The 16692-nt window shown below is 36.4% G+C and overlaps 2 protein-coding genes across 2 annotated transcripts in view; one reads left to right on the top strand and one right to left on the bottom strand.

Annotated features, from left to right (window-relative positions):
• Nucleotides 1-16692, top strand: part of FAM162A (family with sequence similarity 162 member A) — a 159380-nt gene that overhangs the window by 49829 nt on the left and 92859 nt on the right. The window lies entirely within an intron of this gene.
• KPNA1 (karyopherin subunit alpha 1) overlaps nt 1-16692 on the bottom strand; it is a 57836-nt gene that overhangs the window by 17281 nt on the left and 23863 nt on the right. The window contains exons 3-9 of the mRNA XM_019714016.2: nt 15275-15382; nt 12587-12686; nt 10356-10450; nt 3658-3789; nt 2546-2634; nt 2148-2247; nt 1421-1584 (exon numbers count right to left, since the gene is read on the bottom strand). Of these exons, the coding sequence (XP_019569575.2) occupies nt 1421-1584; nt 2148-2247; nt 2546-2634; nt 3658-3789; nt 10356-10450; nt 12587-12686; nt 15275-15382 (788 nt within the window). The remainder of the gene's footprint in view (nt 1-1420; nt 1585-2147; nt 2248-2545; nt 2635-3657; nt 3790-10355; nt 10451-12586; nt 12687-15274; nt 15383-16692) is intronic.

Genomic DNA, 16692 nt, shown 5'->3' with positions numbered 1-16692 from the left:
GTTCTTCCTTAGTCTCTTTTCCTTAGGGCTGAAAGCCACACCAAATAATATGTGATAGGATTTTAGAGCAAAAAGGTACCTATGGTGGTTATTAAGGGAACCCTCTCACAATGATGCTTGGTGTCCCCCAGAAGAGCTGTCTGTCCCTTCATTTAGTATTTTTCAAAAAAACAAAAACAAAAATAAACAAACTACAAATCTTTCCTCATAATCTTTTCCAGGTATCCCATCACCTAGATTCCAACGTTTCCCTCTCATTCTTTCATAGTTTTCATTTCCTCTTTACTTGGTTTCTATGTTGCTGAGGTAATGGAGAGCAGTAATTAACATTAATACACTTTTAAGTTTTACAAACCGTAATTTTCAGAGTTGAGAATATTCAACAGTTGAAATAACTTGAAAATAAAAGCCAGGCTTCACACTTCAAATAGCGAACTCATTCTACTAAACCACAGCTGACTTACTGGTCAAAAAAAACCCTCCACAAAACCCTTTATATATCTGAAGACAAATACTAAGTCTTGATTTCAGGCTAAATAAGTTACTATTACTTTTAACTTTTCTTAAAAACCCTATTTTCTCTCCCCTTTTATAAGACTGATTACTCTTCTTAAAACTGTACCAGTTCCTTCACATTTAAGATCACATGACTAAAAATAAATGCTTAAGATACATAGTAATCTAGTGACTAAAGAATACAAAAGATTACTTCCCAGGTTTTGAACGCTTCTGACTCCTGCAGCATCTTGCTTTTAATTCACAACAGCATTATGCTGCTGACCTGCACCAAACGATAATTCCAGAGTTTTGTATTGTGTATATTCTACTTATCTAATCCATTTCACGTTTGGGGCAATGTCTCCCTGTATCTACTTTGTACTTACTTCAATTAACTTTCAGATGGTTTATAATTGTATCATGTCCTCATGTGTTAGCATTCTCATTTTTTTCTTCTACAGCACTATCTAAAAATTTGATTAATACAGTCTCAAGTTATTTATGCCATTGGTAAACCTTCCACTCCATAAATCAAAGGCATCACAAAGAAATATAGCAAAATAAAATTCAAAATATGACGCCAGTCTAGATTAAGCTCTAAATCAGATAGGAAGATAAGGAATAACTATTTTTAGTGTCAATATGCCTTTTGCTATCTAGTGGTTGTCTCAGGTCATTAAGCATGAGCTAGAATTACATAGTTCGTTTTTCCAACTGTTTCTGAAGGACTGCTAACAGCAGAAGACTGAGAGGCTCTTTAAAAGCCACAAAACAAACAGATTTGACATCAATATAAACAAGTAACAAGAGACAGAAGCCCAAAGCACAATAAATCAGTATAATGTATTAATATTTGAGTTCAATAGCTGGAAAACTAATATAGGGACAAAAGAGCAGACAGACTTTCTAAAAGGTAACTTACATCAGCAGCTCCACAAGTCTTCTACATACTCCTGCATCAATGACTGCTTGAATTTTATCATTGGGTCCATCTGATAGATATGAGAGGGCCCAGCAGGCATCAGCCAGAACATCAGTGTCACTGACAAACAGCAACCAGGAAAGCACATTCAGGCAGGGGGAAACCTATAAAAGGAAGATGACATGATTACGAAATTCAGCAGAACAAAAGCCAGAAATGAGGCGAGAAACTCCAGAAAGCAACCAGGCACACATCTGGTAACTTTTGAGGTGATTAATACTTCCAGAGATGGAGTAGCCTAGCGATACTTCCATCTTTTGCAATCCTGACAATGGCCTTGCAGTTTACTTTGATGAGGTGGTCACAACCCAAGGAAAATCATTTCAGAGAGCAAAGTCTAATACATACCAGTTCTCAGACATTCCTTGTCAAAACACACTCATTGCAGGCCAAAGAAGTAAAGGAACTTTCACAGGTACTAATGCTAGGAAATTTTGTATTTTACATACTTTGCCATGAACAAAAAAATGCTAGGTTTTAAGATTAATTCAGAGCTTTTTTCGGGCAGTGAAAATTTAACCCAAATTAAAACGAAAACAAACAACAAACAGCCCTATTTCTCTAGAAATATCATTTTTGACAAAATTTAAAATGTCAGAATTTTATTCTCTCTTTCTGTTCACATTAATAATGGCTGCTACACTCTTTAATGAAGCATAATCCTTACCTTTGCAAATTCTGGAGGTGGACTTTTCCCTCTACAGAGATTAGACAAAGCCCATACTGCATTCCGGGTCATGGTCAGGCAGTTTTGCTTTGAAAATAGCCTACAAGTGTGATGATACAATGGTAAACTATATAACGAGCATTGATTCTTGGATGGCACAATACAAATACTAAACCATTTTCTCCAGAATAATAAAGTTTAATTAATTCTAACACAACCAATTCCGAATTTTGGGAGTGGAATTAGACACGATGTCTGAAGAAATGATCGGAATAAGTAAGAAAATGTCTATAATGAAAAATAACACCAGGAAATCCAAAATGATTTCCAGTAAGATACACTGCTTTCTGTAAAACTTCCCATATTTTTATTACTCAGAAAAGAAAAAAGAAACTTACTGCAAAAGAGGGGGAAGAATATTGCAGTCTAACACATAGTCCCTGCACATGGTACTATCTCCAGCAATGTTGCCAAGAGCCCAGACTGCCTGTGAAAGAATTATTCATTAATGACAGGTTGTAGTTTCTCTCATAACTCTTTCAAAAAAAAAGATGCCAACAAATCACAATAACTCTTCACAAAAATTGTACAGTAGAAATCAACATATCATACAGGGACATTAACTATGGACACCCCTAAGTCCACTGATCATGGAGTCAGATGACAGTTGTGGGATTGGGGAAAGAAGATACTATTATAAAGCGTCCATGTGCACGCTCATGATAGGAAGCTTATTAAAGGAAGGAACAAGTTCTTCTGTATATTCTTTACCTTCAGAGAACCCATCCCTAAGTAACATTCCACATAGCCCTTGGTACACAGCAGAGGTTCATATGGCTTACTCAGCTGATTAAAAATGTATTTTAAGCTTGCTTACAAAAGAAAACAGTAAACAAAGAATTCAAGAGCAATCGAAATGTAGAAAACTTTAGTGAGCTTTGGGGGGTAATAGATATGTTAATTATCTTGCTTGTGATGATGGTTTCATGGGTATACACATATGTCAAAGCTTATTAAGTTTAAATATATGCAGTTTATTGTAGGTCAATTATACCTCAATAAAGCTGTAGAAGACAATCATTCTCGTTTAGCAATGACTTATATTTATGAATTGGGTTAAGTTTACAATGATAAAAAATTCATGTTTTCTAAGTCTTTTCTGCACAAAAGTGGCAAGTCTAACACATAGACTTGGCAAGTCTTCACCTGCTACTCAATCAACACTAGAGATTCCCACAAGAAAAAGCTCAGTCACAGCTTACATGATTTAAAAAGTATTATCTATAGCGCTTAAAGAATTTCAGGCTTGGAAGGGAAAACGGTTTTATGTTTCTAGAAGAAATTCTGCCTATTGAAATTTTCTATTTGGGTTTAGATTTCTAGAACACTCTGATGAACCACAGATCGTTGTGGTCAAGTGGTTAAACTGAGGCTCTGAATAAGACCGAAGGGAAAATTTGTATTCTTTCACCTGCTTCTCGTTTTATTTTGTTATTTTTTTATTTTTTACCTGCTCCTGGACATCTTCAAACTCTGAGCTGAGCAACTCTATGAAGATAGGCACAGCTCCTGCCTGAATCACAATCCGGGTCTGAAGAGAATTTCCTGAAGCAATATTTGTCAATACCCAAGCTGATTCAAACTATAAAGATAAAAATAATTTCATTATCTTATTAGAATTTAATAGCTTGTTTACTTATAACAATAAGGATTTCTGTACATGAAGAAAAGAATCTGAGATGATTATTTGCATATAATCTATCAGGTGAATACTGTATTAGTTTTAAAGGAAGAATTCCCAAAAAGAATACTGCAGCAGCCTAGAGGAATATTCAGGGCGTCTAAAATTTCAGATCAAAGCAGAGGTGATAAGAGACCATAAAAATAATGAGGGAGTACTTCATATGTTGATATGGAATGATTTCCCAAGATATGAATTTTTTTAAAAATGCAAGAGTATAATTAATACGGTGTCGTATTTTCTAAAAGGGTTAAGAAGGATGTACATATTAATTTACTTGTTATACAGAATATCTCTAGGAGACACAGGAAACTGTAAATACTTGTTAACCTCCATGGAAAGGTCAGGGAGACTGTGGAACATGGATGGGAAGGAAAGACACTCTAACTGTAAAGCGTTCTATACCTTTGGCCTTAAACCATGTATATTATCTACTAAAAAATAAAATTAAATAATTTCTATGGGATGGGTAAAGTGAAATGGGGAGAAGATGTTCATGTAAAATGTATAAAATATAGGCCGAGTGAAAAAGGCAAACAATATTTTAAATGATACGTAGGCCAAAAGGAGTTAACAGACATACAATTACTAGAAATGGCAACTTCAGAGCATAAGGGCTTTCCATAAATGAGAAGGCTCCAAACCAAGGCACAGAAGTAAGACTTTTTTAAAACAGCATTCTTAAAGGTTGATAAACTATTAAACAGAAGGTATGAAGAAAATTAGGGCCAATGAAGAATGTAGCACATTACTAATTCTACCCATCTCTATAGTAACTTGACTCTAACCTATTATGGAGAAATCTAGGAATGAGCTCTTAAAATCCAAGAGTGAACTCTTACAATTCTATTTGAGTTAAGAATTCTTAAACTTTAGTTTTGTTTTCTTCTCCCATTTTGTCTTCTATTTATCCTTTAATGAAGCACATATGAAAAAAAAAAAAAAATTCAGCAGTATGCCCTTCAATGAGAGATCAATAAAAAGTCATCAAAAAATGGAGCTGTGACTCCTCTAAGCTTTTGGGTCAAATGAAAGGCAGTTGTCTTATGAAAAACTGAAACATCAATCATGAGAGTGAGGGAAGATGGAAGAAACAGGAAGACATGCTGATTAACACACTCCAAAGCCATATGAATAGCAAATTCATAGCAGGAGACCCTTAAAGAGGTTCTTTTGAACCTACAAATGTGAACCTATAAAAAGTGAGATAAAGTGGTCTGGCAGCCACACTGGACACTGATATTACAGCAGGAATGAAGTCCAGACCAGGAGCATAATTAAATGTTAAATTTAATTAAAAGTTAAATGGAACATATTTTCTATCTGAGAACTTTTTGGTTATAAGAGAAGTTCAGGAGACTTTTAAACACTATCACAAAATATAAACTCATAAACATAATTAAATCAATGCTCAAACCCTTTTCAATCAGTCTGAATTGAAACTTTACATTTGTACAGTAACTTCCTATTTTCAAAGCATTTTTCACATACTCTCAGGTGTTTCTCACAACGACGCAGGGAAGTCTGACTTTTCTCGTTTATCAATGAGGAAACTATTATAAAAAGATCCAACAATCTGACTAATGATTTGAGTAATGTTACCCAGCCAGTCAAAGAGAACTACATTATAGCCTCCTCATCAAATATCCCTATGAAGCCAGCCTCTTTGGCTTCCTCTTTCATAGTTTCCTCTCTGAAACATAAGTATAAGACTGACAAGAAACTTTCAACTGTAGTTTTGGTATCTAGGGCCAGAAATTTCAAATAACAATATGCCAGATCATTTAGTAGATACCAAAAAGAAAACAGTTAACCTAAAATGTAGTTTCTTTCGCTTACTAGGAAAATTTGTAAAACAGAGATGGATGACGTGAGTACAAAAGCAAACTTTCCTACCAGAAGGCAGGCTCAGAGTTCAACAAAGAGTCGTCAGATACTGCAGAGACCAAGTCAAAGAAATGAAAATCGTGAGTGAAAAGCAATCTGTAAGGAATGTGTTAAGAGCAGCACATATACCAAACTGTATCAAAGAGAAAACGAATTGCAGTGTGACTTTAATGCACAAGAAATGGAACAAAGCCTGAGCAGATAAAGGATATATTAGTTATCAAAAAGAAGAAATTCGAATACTAATTGCTGCCAGAGTTCAAACTGCTATTTGTCTAATGACTAACAGTCTCACAGAAAATGAGAGGGAATTCCAGATGGTACTGAAGTGAATAAAATGGAGAACCAAAATAAAATAAGAGTGACAGTGATTAGGAAAATTAGGAATAAGTGAATAATAGCCTAAACATGAATGGAAGAATATTGGAAATCTGGACGTCTCAGCAAAAGAAGATGTACCAGAGTTATGTTTACTACTAAGAAGTACACAATGATGATAACCTCTGAATGGAAAGAAGATTCAAGGTCTCTCTTAGTAAGAATGGAAACCAGAAATTAGTTCTGCCATTACTGGGGACAAAAACACATGAATAACTATAATGGGAAGGCCACTGGACACAATCACATTCATGCACACACATGGCTGATTAATGTTTACCTTATAAAAACTCATCAAGCTATATTTGTGTAATTTTCTATACTTGTGTGTACGTGTGTGATATATATGTATATATGTATGAAGGAGAATGAGAAGGAAAAAATTACAACTCCATGAGTATAGGCCCATTAAAGTACTGGAAGAAGCAACTGTCAAATGTGTTTAATATTAAGTATGCTTTTAAAAACTGGTTGTGCTGTGAAGTATGTAATTTCTCTTTCACTGGGTATTGCAATCATGTTATTTTTTGTTCTTTTTACTGTTTCGGCCTTGGGTTCCGGATTAGAATTTAACATGAGAGAGAGTTGTGATATGGGAAAGCCCAGAGTTGATATCCAAAACAACTGCATAAAGTTATGACAGAAATGGCCAGAAAAAAGTAATTTAAGTAACCATGTGACTCAAAACCAAATCAGTAACATAAAGACATGAAAAAAAAATCTGAGACATGGTACTACCTAAAGTAATGGTAGCCAAAATAACCACCATCTTTACTTCCTCTTTGTTGTTTTAAACTACTGTATTCTTAGTGTTCCAAAAAAGGCATCATGCAAGGAAACAACCTATCATGCAACTGTGCTTGCTTATAAATTGTAATTCCATTATTTTTCACTATCCAGAACTTGCTAAATAAGGCTACAATTGAAATCTGAAGGGCACACTAAAGATTTGATATTTTCTCTCTTCCCTTTCTCAGTCTCTACCTTCTGATGCTCAGTTCCTTAAATAAGGAAAATGAAAATCCAAAGCTGAAATACTTCTGACCTCCTATCAAGTTTCCCACTCCAGGTTGAGGTACGCCTGGTTCCCTTTCTCCATTTGCATCAGGACTCTGTTGCTGGCCACTTTGCCGGGTCCACTCTGGTTCCTAGCAAATGCCAGGCTCACCTGGAGAGCAAGTGAAAAGAAAGGCTCACATCAGAAAAATAAACCCAGATATCAAACTCTGCAGAGAACAGTGCCTGAGTCATCTGAGCAACCTTTCAAGAAAGGCAGAGGGATCAAGGAAGATGGGAAAAGACGTAGGAGGATGAAGGCTTACTGCAGTTTATCACATTAAGCTTTTAGAAGGGACAAGAAAGGCAGGAATGAGGAAACTAAACCACTTCAGATTTATGACTTTAAAAGGAGTTATCTAATGATTGGAACTAGGAGGCAATTTATTTCTAAATATTTTCATAAGCTTCTATAAGGTTTGAGAATGTAGTATCTCTGCACTGCAAAGGACAGTACAAAGATGCTGGGCCTGGACTCAAATAACCAACCAGCCGGCACAGGAAATAGGAAATATACCATAAGGCAGACCAATCTCATGCCAAGGGCTCAACTGTATCTGAGGCCTACCTGTCAGTGAGCATGAGAATGCTCTTAGCCAAATGGCACTGCTTGCTTCCAAATGCTAGATTCCACCCATGTTCATCTCATTTGAGGGCAAACAAGCATCTGGGTAACACTACCCAAAGCAGGCCTTTTTAGCTCCCTGGTTTGAAGCACCTCATGGATCTGGGGATAAGGAAAGCAGGAAAGGAAGTAAAGAGACTCTTCACGAGGATTCACTGCTCTTTACCTCTGGAATGAACAAGTAAGTTTGTCCACAGGATTTATTAGTCAGTTTAGCTATTATGACCATATATTACTACTCTCTTTCTGGCAAAAGCCCCATTCCAAAGACACACTACTCAACTTTCTAGTAAGCAGGTACAAGTATCCGGGACAACTTACATCCTAATGCTCTCCAAGAAGACAGAAGGAGTACACTCCAAGCTTCCCAGAGCACATCTAATTTGAGCATGAAGCCTTTTGGCCCTAAGGTCTCCCTCAATACACTTGCTTCTCCTGCTTCTGGGGTGGTCAAGATTACCCATTAGTCACACTGGAGAAAAAACACCATGTTGTACTTAAATGTACACAGAAGAAAAGCTGGAGATGACCTTTAGATAATAAACAGGTTGGTTATTTCTCAGAGTCTTTGGGCCGCTAAGATGAAAATCATAAGGTGGTCACTTCCAGAGGAATCATTTCTCAAGCTTTCAGCCTAATTACCAGTTCAGTTCACACAAGGGTGGACTCTGAGAATTTAGATAGAAGCAAATGAGATTTCTGAAGGCGTTCATCTTCAGATATGTTAAAGATACAAGTTCTAGGATTAGATTAAAAAATGATGTAGAATTTGCATGTGTTAGCCAGGTGAGGGTACTGTCTGAGAGAACATATGTTCTTTAGGGAGTACTGGAGAACATAGAGAGGCGGAAATGCCCATTTCTCTGACTTTTCATTCCAGGCCTACGAGGTTACACCATCTTTCTTGAACACATTAACAAACTGGACCTCTGCAACCACTTATTAAAAACTGCTAGATCCAGGAGTAAAACCAGTATCTTGGAACTACTCTCCTTATCAGAGATAGGACAGAAACATATTTTCACATGAACAAAATGATAGTTTTCCCTACCTCCCTTTTCCTACAAAGCTTTTCAAATGATAAACTGCAGTAAGGCTCTTCATTTGGTTCCTCTGGTTCTCTTGGCAGGTTGCTTAGGGGCTCAGGCTCTGTTCTCTGCAGTGTTGGTTGTCTGGATTTCCTTTTTTTCTGAGAAAAGTCTTTCTTTCCTTGCTCTGTAGGTGAACCTGATTATTTTTCAGATGTCCTGTGGTCCTGGCCTTAGATGGGGACCAGAATTACAATCCAGGAGGCAGCTAGCAAAACAGAATCTTAATTCAAATGAACTTGGGGATTAGTAAATGTCAAACTGGAGAAGAAAAACTGATGGGACACTGAAGTACTCTACCTTCTCTGGATTTCTTGTTTTTCCTCTGGAAGGAACTCATCACCGCAACAAAGAGAGTGAAAAAAGGAGAAAGATGGGGTGGGAGGAAAGGAGAGAAAATATCAAGACAAAGCATCAAGTCTTATGAATTATGTACAATGCTCTGGACAGTAAGGAACCTGGGGACAGAGCTGGCATTCATGAAATGTCCCAACCCTACTGCCTTTGAGGAAGGCAAAGCAAACAAGGGGGTGAGTTATCTTTATGATTAACTTGTTACTGGCAAATATTTACTTGGAAAAATTACCCCATTTTGAGATCTACTTGGCACCTAACCAATTACTATAGTTGCAGAGTTTCTTTACCGGACCTGAGACCTTCAGATTAGATCCTACAAGTGAGAATTTAGGTATCACAGATATTTGATAAAGAATACAGAAATTAATTCAGCTGGTTACTCCAAGGAAGTCTAACTATTGAAAAATTACCAGTTTACCAAAAATACAACTTTATTCAGGAACAAAATAGTATTTTAAAATTTCTAAATAACTCTCAGGATGAGAGTCAGTTGACAATGGTTCTTTTTACTGTGAAAACTACACAATCCAGAAGTTATAGAATTTCCTCTTAGAACCCCTATATACAACAGTATTGACAGACTAAATTAACATAGAAGAAAACACTGAGATTCCTGACAAGCCTATCTCTGTGTCAGCTCTTTTGGGGTCAGGGAGAGGATTAATCAGGACTAGGTTTGGGGATTAGCTGAGTCTCTGACCCAGCGCCCATGTTACACAGCCCTGAGAAACCCAACAAGTAGAATCTAAAAATACTTCAAAACCAAATTTGAGTAGCCCAAACTTAGGTCCTATCTATAATGGCTACTCTACTGCAAATAATTCCCTATTATGCAAGTATTCTCCATAATTATCATAAAATAATTTTTTACATGAGTAACAATGCAAAGAATTCTACAGAGCAAAACCAAGGGCCATAGTTAACAAAACTATGAAAAGAAATTTGCAATGTGATTGTCAGAAATATTATCAAAAAATTAACCCTTCATATAGATTAAAAAAGTAACGACTCTGTATACAAAATATAAATTAGCAAAGGGAATTCGATCTGAGGCAAGAAATGAAAAGGCTTCGCACCTGCAGTGTACAATTCTCTTTTCGTTTGAGGAACTCCACAAACCTGGCCACTACTCCCGGTGTGCTGATGACTTCATCAATAGGAGGATTAGGTTCTGTCTCCCCATAAAATAAAAGGAAAGAAGAAAAACAATCCTTTAATTTCAATGCAAAGACTTTATAACTCAAAATTACTTCATGATATCCCTCCTTCCATTTTAGCATCTCTTTCATGTTGGAAATCTAAAAAAAAAGAAAAAAATGTAAAGTTGAGCTTGGTTACTTTGAGAGTAGGGTAGTTTGAAGGATTTCACAACTAGGTAAGCCTTAACATGGAAACGATGGGCAGAATTCATAAAAGTTAAAATCATCACCTGTACTATTTTAGAAACTTAGAAAGTAGAGAGAAACTCATCCAAAGACAACCGCTGTTACTATTTTCATATACTTCCTTCTAGCCCTTATTCTGTATATGGGATTATTGTTCATCTGGGTTTTTTTGTTTTTTAACATAAGTTGTCTTAAAAAACAAAAAAAAACCCATAAAACGGCATTAGGAGATTCTGGGTGTGCTTGCAGGATTGAATTTTGCAGTTGGAGTGTTAAGTAGGAGCCAGCAAGAATTCACTAAGGACGACTTGCCAAATTAATCTCATTTTTATTTACGACAATAGAGTATCTTATAAATGAAGTCATTCAGTAGAATCTTGTTGGGTGGCTAGGAAATGTCCTGGACAATCAGCAAGGTAATTTCAACAAGAGATTTAACAAAATTTTTGATGATATTCATGTAGCAATGCAAGAAACATGGTAGCTAGATTACAGTAACAACTAGGAATCCTTAGCCAAGTCAATGGCCTTATTGAAAGAGGTGACTAATGGTTCAATGTAAATTTGGAGAGAGCTCTAATGACATATTCTTTCCCTGGTTCAACATTTTTATCAAACATTCAGATAAACACAACCAATAAATGTGATACTATAATAAAGATGAAGTATTAATATACTAGATTACAGAAACAACGTATAGAAAGAACAACAATAAGCCAAAGTTGGGAATAAAGCAAAAGTGTTTTAAAGCAAAACTCAGCCACTGAATTTTTAAAAAAGCAATTTAAAAGTAAATCCACATGACTTCTCAGACAAAACTTAAAAACAGTTCATGAGGAAAAGGGCTAGGGAATTCAGATAACTGCAAATACAATGAAACATAACTATGCCATGCCTACTAAGATAACTGATACTATCCTATTAGAATGTACAGTCTCAGGACAAGGAAGGCAATCTCTTACTACCGAGAGTAGTAAGAACACAGCTGCAGTACTATGCATCACGTTGGTGGCTGGCAAACTAGAATACACACAGGAAAGCAGTTTTCACCACTCTACTATTAGGTTGGTGCAAAATTAATTGAGGTTTAAAAGGTTAAAAATAATTGCAAAAACCGCAATTACTTTTGCACCAATCTAAGGCCCTTTCACCACTCTAAGGCCTTAAAAAGGTACATTATGTGAGAAACCCACTAGGCTCAGTATGCTGAAAAGAGGCAAAAGATTTTTTTGAGGGGTGGGGAAGGTACACATGACAGTGGCCTTCAAATATTTAGTAAGTTATGCAAAACAATTTTTTTTTTTGTTATGGTGGTCGGTTTTTATTCCAGTGAACCTCAAGGAATATATTAATTTACCACTAATAACTCCAAACAACTATAACTTACCACTGTGGGGTCAGCTGTGTTAAGTATTTACTATTGACATTTTAATATGATTCAGCGTTCCAGAGTTCTTTTTACTTGCCCAGATGGCAAGAAGTATCATATTGCATTCTACCCTAATTATACAAAAGGTAGTTATTACTCTGACCACCAATACATCCATACTTAATTTCAGTGATAAACTGCTAACATTAAAATCAACAATCATTGTTCTTTCAAGTAATACTTTTAAAGTTTTCCTTAAAAAGAGTGGAGTTTCTCAATATGAATTATCATGAAATACCGACTACTGTTCTTATCACTTTAAGGACTTTTACAAGCTAGCTCAGAAATGAAAATGCTGCTGCTTTCCGGTCACAGAATAAGGAAACCCAGAAGTTAGCTATGGCTCATAATTACACACATCTCTGTATGCATCCTTGTATTCTGCTGATAGACACTCCGAAGCCAAGTTATCTGTGGTGTGAAAAATAGGCTATGGGAAAGTAATACTTTGTAAATAAATGGAAAAAACATACTTAACATATTCAGAACTCACCTTTTGAAAGCAGTTTTCTGAATTTCTGTGTTGCTGAAAGCTGTTGCTCTGGGCTATTGGAAAATATCATTTCGATCATGTCGGAAGTAATAACACCACCCTGGGATCACAAACAAAAAGCAAGTATAATGAAATTTTAACTTGAATTCAAAGGAAAACAAAAATAGTATAAATTGCAACCAAGTTATTACGTTAGTCATATTTATCTAAGAGTCACACAGACAATATATGTAGGAATGTCTGAGATGATTAATATGTGATAAAGCCCAATTCTTTGTCTATCATTAGAAAGCTCACCACAGTGAGAAAGTAGTAATCTTAATAGTAAATACTAAGACAAAGTGTTTATTATTATTCTTCTCCTTGCTTTGATCCAAGGGCTAGCGACTCCTTATCATTCAGATCAAATGTGAATTGTGTACGGCTTTTCAAGACCTCTGAATCTAGAGCAGCCACTCCATGTCTACCCCATTTCTATATTTTAATCCTGTGTCCAGGATTCTTGCTTATTTGTTTATTGCCCAGGTTCCCCCAGGACACTGTAAGCTCTCTGAAAGTCAAAGACCCCATCTATCTTACCATTCTATCACTAATAGCTGACATACAGTAGATGCTCAACAAATATTTACTGAATGAGTATAATCTTGTATAAATCACAGATTCCAGCCACTGCTAAATTCAACAACTGACTCTTAATTTAAAATTTCTCTTTTTTTGCTATATTAGAACTTTTCAGTTTCCCACTATTTTCTTGCTTTATTTGAGCTTTCCATTTCCCACTACAACCCATCCCCATTATTAGTAGTTAACTCTCTTCTCAGGATCATTTGTCAATGAAGTAAATTCTTACCATTTCATGAAGAGTTACAGTCAACAAGATGAATTGTGGAGAAAGCTGGAGAGTTGTAAATACTGGATGGTAAGCAATACCTAACAGTTAAGAATCTCCATGGGGAGAATGAAGCATTCTGCTCTTAAGTCAGAAAAATACAAATTTTGAAACTTGTAAGACTGATGCCTGAGCAAACAAAGGTAACTATATAATTCTGTTATGAATATGTTTTATATATATGTTTTGTCCCTTTCTTATCCCCTTACAACATAAGATATATGACTTTACCTTCATACTATTTAAGTATCATTAACTTTATTATTAACATCATAATATTTAATTTTTATATCAGGGTGAGGAGTGAACACCCGAGAACTTTGCAGCCTCTTCTGGGGAAAAGGCTGGTACACTGTAAGTTGCATGCAAGATAGTTATATCATAGTATCACGCTACGTGGACGTATCACTTTGTTACTGTCTTCATCTGAGACTCAGTGTGGTTTAAGGAGCTGTGCGGATGCCAAATTGACAAAGAATGCACTAGGATGGTTAATTTTATATGTCAAGTTGGTTAGCTGTTGTTTGCACAAACACCAGTCTAGATGTTGTCATGAAGGTATTTTCTTTGATGTGACTTAACAGTTTAAGTCAGTACACTTGAGGGAAGCAAATTATCCTCCAAAGTTTGGGTGGGCCTCATTCGGTCAGTTGAGCAAAGACTGAGGTGTCCAGAAGAAGGAATTCAGTCTCAAAACTACAACATCAACTCTCAGCTGAACTTCCAGCCCACTGGCTTGCCCTATGGATTTTGGACTTACCAGCTCCAACAATTGCATGAGCCAATTCCTTCATGTCAGTCAGTCAGTCGGTCAGTCAGTCACTCAATCAATCTCTCTCCCTCCCTCCCTCCCTCCCTCCCTCCCTCCCTCCCTCCATCCTTCCCTCCCTCCCTCCCTCCCTCGCTCCCCCCCATCCATTGGTTCTGTTTCCTCGGTAGAACCCTGACTAAAAATAACTTCAACATGAACTTAAAAAAAAAAGGAACAGCTCAACTTCCTGAAGGGCCTAGACAAATTCACCATAAAATGATAGTATTGGCAACTGCTCTCCTAATTCCAAAAGAAAACTGGTCCATAAAAACTGGAGCCCTCTAAAGTGAAAGAAAGAAAAAATCTATAAAATACTGTGCATAATTTGCCACCATGAAAAAAAAAGGAGGGGGGAATTTATTTTCTTAAAAGGAATAAAAATCTAGTAACAGTGTTTGCTACTCGGGGAAGAAAATAGGCGACTCAGATAAAGGAATAGTGAATTTTCTTTTTTGTGAAAACCATGTATGATCTATTAAAACATCAAATTTATTACAACAAACTGGAAATCTAGACAGGTGTAATCCATATAAAGCATAATTTTTATCTATCTGTATAACCTCAAGACAGTTACAAAATGAGTTATAATAGAAAATTCCAATAGCTGTGATATGAAACCAATTTTTTAAATCATATAAAAATGTCCAATTTTGTAACTGAAATGAACAACAAATTAGGATTTCCTTGCAAGTATCCCTTGTTATTCAACTTTGAAGGAATAATTTTATTTTATAATTATCTTTGTAAATTTTAATACCTGGATTAATCTTCATAATTTACTTAATCCTGTTTAACTGCATGTTATTTAAAATATAATAAACATTTAATAAACCATGAGAAGTAAGTATATATGGTTTTTTTTTAAAAAATGAAATGCCAAGTACTTTTTATAGCCACATAACCTTTTTTAAAAACACAAAAAGAGATCTAAACCTGGTATCTTCATCAGAGAAACACTAATAAGAGTTCCTTTCATTATCTTACTTACTGGTGCCATCTCCATGTTATTAATCTGAGCCTCATGGAAGCCTCCATCTGACATAACTTCCTCTTCTGTTTCTTCTTCTGCTGTAGCAACATTTCTTCGCTTGAATAACTAAAAATAAAAGACTGTTAATAAAGTAATTCTAGGACAAGGGAGTTCAATAGCCAAACACGAGTCACCCCACTTAAAAGGAAATAAGGATGGACCTTTTTGAAAATCACTTTTAAAACTCTGAAGTTTGTGCTGCCTTCAACCTTTCCTGATGAGGAACTGTTTCAGAAATCTCTAGTTTTATAATCTACTGCAATTAAGTATCACTTGATGAGGTAAAACTCACTGAGAGGCCTGACACTGCATGGTGCACTAAAAAGGTCAGGTCGGAAAAAGGAACTGGGCATGCTGGGTCATTTCCCTCTTCCCTCTGTGTGGAGTAGTGATAGGATAGTCATAATATATCAGGGGAAATAACCATAAAAATGTTATCAGGATGCCTTAATACTTCCCTCCTAAACCCTCAAAGATAGAAGATTGAGGCTTCCTGACCTTCCCAACCTGTCCTGCAACCAGTGACGACAAAGGATTACTGCTTGAACACCACCTTTAAAGCATCCATTAATTTGTGTAGGCAAAGGAAAATAGCTCTCTCCAAAGGCAGCCCACTAAGGTGGCTTCCATTACATCCTTGAGAGTCCTAGGCAGTACACTTATTCATCAAGCCATGATGGAGCAATAATTTATCCTCTCACCCTATACGACTAAAACAGCAGATAAAAATACTTAAAATAATGGGTTTCAGCCATGGGACGACAGGCAGCACAGGCAATGATCCTTCAGAAAAGAACCGAAACATTAGTCCTCTGACCGCCTCCGTTTATTGCCTGGACAGTTTCCAGGCTGCAGCACAGGGCGGGTGAACCCAAACAGGGCCTGGAGGCTTCCTCAGTGGAGGAGACGGAGTTCAGAACCAGGGAGGCCAAGACACCTAGAATCCGCCACGCAGAGTACTGAAGAGGAAAGATCAACACGAGAGAACACCAAAAATCTGCAGCAGAGTCTCCGTGAGTCTTAGCTTAGTACTGATCAGTGCAGATGTGTGAGGAAAAGATCCAAAGCTGGAAAAGGAACCACCTTCAAGGAGCATGCAGAACAATTTCAGAGGGTCACAAAGGTCAAGGAATAGTTTGTTCTGACTGCTGAAATAGAAAAAAACTCCAACTATGGAGGATATCAGAAGGGTACTGACTCAGCAGTGATGCTAAATTAGCCCTACATTAAAGGCCGTTCTGGTCCAGCCCAATGAAACGTAAAAGCAAACGCGTTCCAAGTAACTTAACTATATCCAACAACAATGTCAGAATTTTACACATTAAAACCGTACAAAATTATACTTATTAAAAAAGATATATAAAAAACTCAAATGC

This window comes from Rhinolophus sinicus, linkage group LG01 (assembly GCF_036562045.2).
Source record: "Rhinolophus sinicus isolate RSC01 linkage group LG01, ASM3656204v1, whole genome shotgun sequence".
Classification (NCBI taxonomy): domain Eukaryota; kingdom Metazoa; phylum Chordata; class Mammalia; order Chiroptera; family Rhinolophidae; genus Rhinolophus; species Rhinolophus sinicus.
This window is presented reverse-complemented; position numbering and strand designations above follow the sequence as displayed.